The sequence below is a fragment of the Pagrus major genome, chromosome 23 (genome assembly GCF_040436345.1).
Source record: "Pagrus major chromosome 23, Pma_NU_1.0".
Lineage (NCBI taxonomy): Eukaryota > Metazoa > Chordata > Actinopteri > Spariformes > Sparidae > Pagrus > Pagrus major.
The window spans coordinates 2,735,691-2,739,455 of record NC_133237.1 but is presented as its reverse complement, the minus strand read 5'-3'; the positions used below and the strand labels follow the sequence as shown (position 1 = coordinate 2,739,455).

Genomic DNA, 3,765 nt, shown 5'->3' with positions numbered 1-3,765 from the left:
ATAACAGTTATAAACACTTCTGCCTTCAGACATGGTCCGACAACATGAAGTACAAACTAGTTTGTTTCAAGCGTACCCAAGCCTTGAGGCCCACTGGCTAGAAACACTTTCTTTAACTCAAAAACAACACCTGTAGGACTGTACATAGCCGAGGGATTTTGCTGTAGGTCTCACGGGGTTATAGTATGGACAAAGGTCAACAGAGATTGCTGATCTGAACGAAACATAACAATATCAACCCTTGAACCTGAACTCTGAAGAGATCTCTGACCTACTAATTTAATAACACAACTATTTCTGCATACGAGTATATTTTTTCTCATGAAAGCCAAAACTATATTGGCATTGTTGCCATTGGCTGCTGGATCTGTGACAACCCTTTCATACTAACACTGGTGTGTGACATTTGGCAGGTAGACTTTAGCTTTGTTTCCCAAAAATATGCTACATACACCAAAGTTTCACTATAAAAATGAAAGGTTCCTATTCGGAAGATATAGCAGGAAGTATCAGATAGTTTCAATCTTGGCTAAAAGGTGGAGGTTCTTCATCAAGGTCCCCTCTTCTGATGCTACTCAAGAACAAGCTGAAACACCAGTCCTACATGTTCTTAATTGCAGTGCGAATTAAACATGCGTACCTCTTTGTCCTCCTCCTCCTCGTCTTCCTGCATGGTACCAAATACAGCTCTGGATTCCACAGACGGGGTAATTCGGTCTCTCTCTACCCCATCAGTTCCTCTCACCAATGTGGAGGTCTGGTCTGGAAATCCCACAGGGAGAGCATCGGGCTCACGCTGGACCAGCCATGCCTCCAGCTCTGCATGAGGAACCTATGGAAAGAAGTATGAGACATTTCAACATTTAACACATTGTTCCTCATGATCTTCAGGAGTTTGTACTTAGTGGCATTCCTATCAAATGCTTATTACATTTGTTTGAGTCAAAGATGTGGTGTAAGACATTTTGAAATTTGGAACCTATAACAACTTTAAGCAAAAGTTTTAGAGTTCTTAAAGAACATCCAGTAATAGATTAATAAGTGGAGGCCCCAAGAAGAGTAGTGTCTAATCTTAATAAATTATAACTCCATTCCCTCTGACCATATAGACAGATATGGAGATGGACATGATTTCCTACCTGTAGTCTGTCCAGAGAGTGGACCCAGCCCAGCAGCCTCCGTGTGGTGAAGAACCCATCCAGGTCCATGTTCTTGGGATGCAGGCCGTGACCGTCCTCCAGGCGGTTGCGGAGGTTGTGGAACTGCGTCTGGGTCAGTGCCGAGGTGGGACCCAGGATCATGTCGTGCCAGGAGGGAGGCAGGTAGGGTTCCAGTCCCACATCAACCCTCACTCCACACAGGCTGAGCAGGATGGCCATCTGGATAAGGCCCTCTGTGAAGTATTTCTTTAGGTACAGCATGGTCTTTGATACGTCAGACGACGTGCAAAGGGTCCAGGCTCAGCTCAGTCACCACCCCAATGAGTGTCTCTTCTGTTGAAGTGTCCTTGGGAAAAGTGAAAAGTCCCTAGAAGATCAAGACAAGGCACTGTGCCCAGCTGCTCTGTTAGTCTTCTTTCTTCTGGGCTGATTGTGGAAACTTCACAGACGTTTCTTCCTGTGAATTAAGAGAGCAGGTTACTTCAGAGCAGAAGACTGACTACACAGGCCAAATATTATATTTCCTTATTGGAAAATAAAATTTGTGATTTAAGTATAGGGCTATTATTTTCATTATAATCTGACAACTGTTTGCTCAATTAATCCAATAAATTTTCTCTATTAAAATTAGGAAATAAAACACAATTTGTTTCACTTTAGTTTTATTAAAACTATATAATTAATCATATAGGCAAAATTATGCAAATATAAAAATATGTATCTTTTAAAGGTTAAATTCATGCTCCAAACAAGTAGGCAGCATTATCCCCAGAGTAACCACTAACTGCTGCTTACTGTAGCTGCCTTTGGCTAGTTAGCTTGCTAGCTGTGCAGCTGACTGTGGGCACAGGGCGAGTGTCGGTGTTGTTTACTATTGAGCTGTCACTTCTTGACGTACAAAGTGGCTGGGGACGAGCTAGTTAAAATGCTAAAGTCAGTAGACATCTCTGCAACACAATACTTGGATGTCTTTGCCATGATGTCAAAACTGATATTGCTTCACATTTTGTTGATGAATTTATTTAATTTTTGAATGTTTCAAACTCTAATTCTTACATATTGCTCCTTTAAGTATTGACAAAGATATCAAATGAATGGTAGTCAAAACTACAAAAACAACATGAAAGGGTTATTTTTAAATTGCCCCTTGTTACACTTGGCCCCAGTCCCCCCTACTTCTACAGCACAATACTTTTGACAGCACTACACTATTGATAACAATAACGACACTGCAGTTATCAACACCAATCTTCCATTGTCAGTGCGGCCTGACCTGCTGAGGGGCAGCAGTTGAGAGGTTTGACAGTTTGTATGAGGCGATAAGGAACACAGACACACAGGCAGGGCAGAGCCGGCCTGAATTACCACTCCCAGAAACTTCGACCTACTTCTAGAAAGGGTTTGGTAACCACCTGCCTGCCACGCACTGCCTCACTGCCTCCACATGATGTAACTGCCAGTGTTCGCCTGGAAAACCCCTCTCCCTGTCTCCTGACTCCTAGAAGACACGGTGTTTACCTTTTATGCAATGGTAACCTGTTTACAGAGGCTGCAGTGGAACAGCTGACTAAAACTTTTCAGCACCACCTCAAGACCCAGGGCTATATATAACACAGTATACTTACATTTCTATAGTTCAGTGTATCATTGAATACATGATGTAGTCAAGTATAATCTTGTACTGTGCAGTCTAGAGGACATTTTAGGCTTAGTATTGGCTCATGGTAACACTGTCTGGTGTATTATCCCTAAAATGTGGCTGTCAAGCACTTGTGACAAAGACATGTATGTAACAGAGGCAGGCATTTACAGTTTTACAATAACCTCTGTCGTCCACGATAGTATCTGTGCACTGTAACTGTAAACTTCGCTAAATATCGCTCAGGCTCTAATGCCTTTAGCAACAAAGCACCTATGACAAGAAATTTAGCCAAATGGCTTGTTCAACTCTAAGAGGGGCAGTGTGTGATCACTTTAGTTTAAAAGGTTTAAATATTAACAAAAATGTTCATGTGATGGTGAAGAAATGGCAGTTTTGATATTAAGCTGTCTATGTACTGTGTTGCAATGTGTCTTAAGTATTAAAGTATCACAAGTGAAAGTACTCCGTACTATGATTACTATGTAATCAGTTACATTCCACCATGCCTCGCACTTCCGTTAGAAAAGAGTGTCCGGTCTGACTGACGCTCTGTCGTTCCTGCCTGCCTCCTGTTGTTTCCCTCTCTGCATGGGATCGTCTATCTGGAGATCAGCCGGAGCAACAGGTTGCACAATGTTTTCATCACTCTGACACTGAGCTCACGGATCACACTGTCAGGACCGACAGTATCACGCCACGTTCTGAAAATCCTTCCAACACACACCTCCGCTGACAGTCACTGACAACTCGCGGGAGAACAACATTATAGGAACACAATAGGAACATAACAGGAACGTCAGAGTGATTCAAACTATGAGATCGCTTCTGATTTGACGGGTGTTTTTAAGAATAATGTGAGAATATGAGAGGAGCGTGTCTTACCAGATTGTACCAGACAGCTCAGCAGTGTGTCACAGTGTCTCCGTCTCTGTCTCAGTGTCTCAGTCCCTGTCTCACTGTCAC

At 42.6% G+C, this 3,765-nt stretch overlaps 1 protein-coding gene across 2 annotated transcripts in view; it reads right to left on the bottom strand.

Moving 5' to 3' along the window:
* nfe2l1a (nfe2 like bZIP transcription factor 1a) overlaps positions 1–3,765 on the bottom strand; it is a 19,363-nt gene extending 15,598 nt beyond the window's left edge. The window contains exons 1-3 of one of the 2 annotated variants that reach the window (XM_073493624.1): positions 3,685–3,765; positions 1,140–1,617; positions 641–832 (exon numbers count right to left, since the gene is read on the bottom strand). In XM_073493624.1, the coding sequence (XP_073349725.1) occupies positions 641–832; positions 1,140–1,421 (474 nt within the window). In that variant the 5' untranslated portion in view covers positions 1,422–1,617; positions 3,685–3,765. The remainder of the gene's footprint in view (positions 1–640; positions 833–1,139; positions 1,618–3,684) is intronic. The other variant, XM_073493625.1, reaches the window with a different exon arrangement.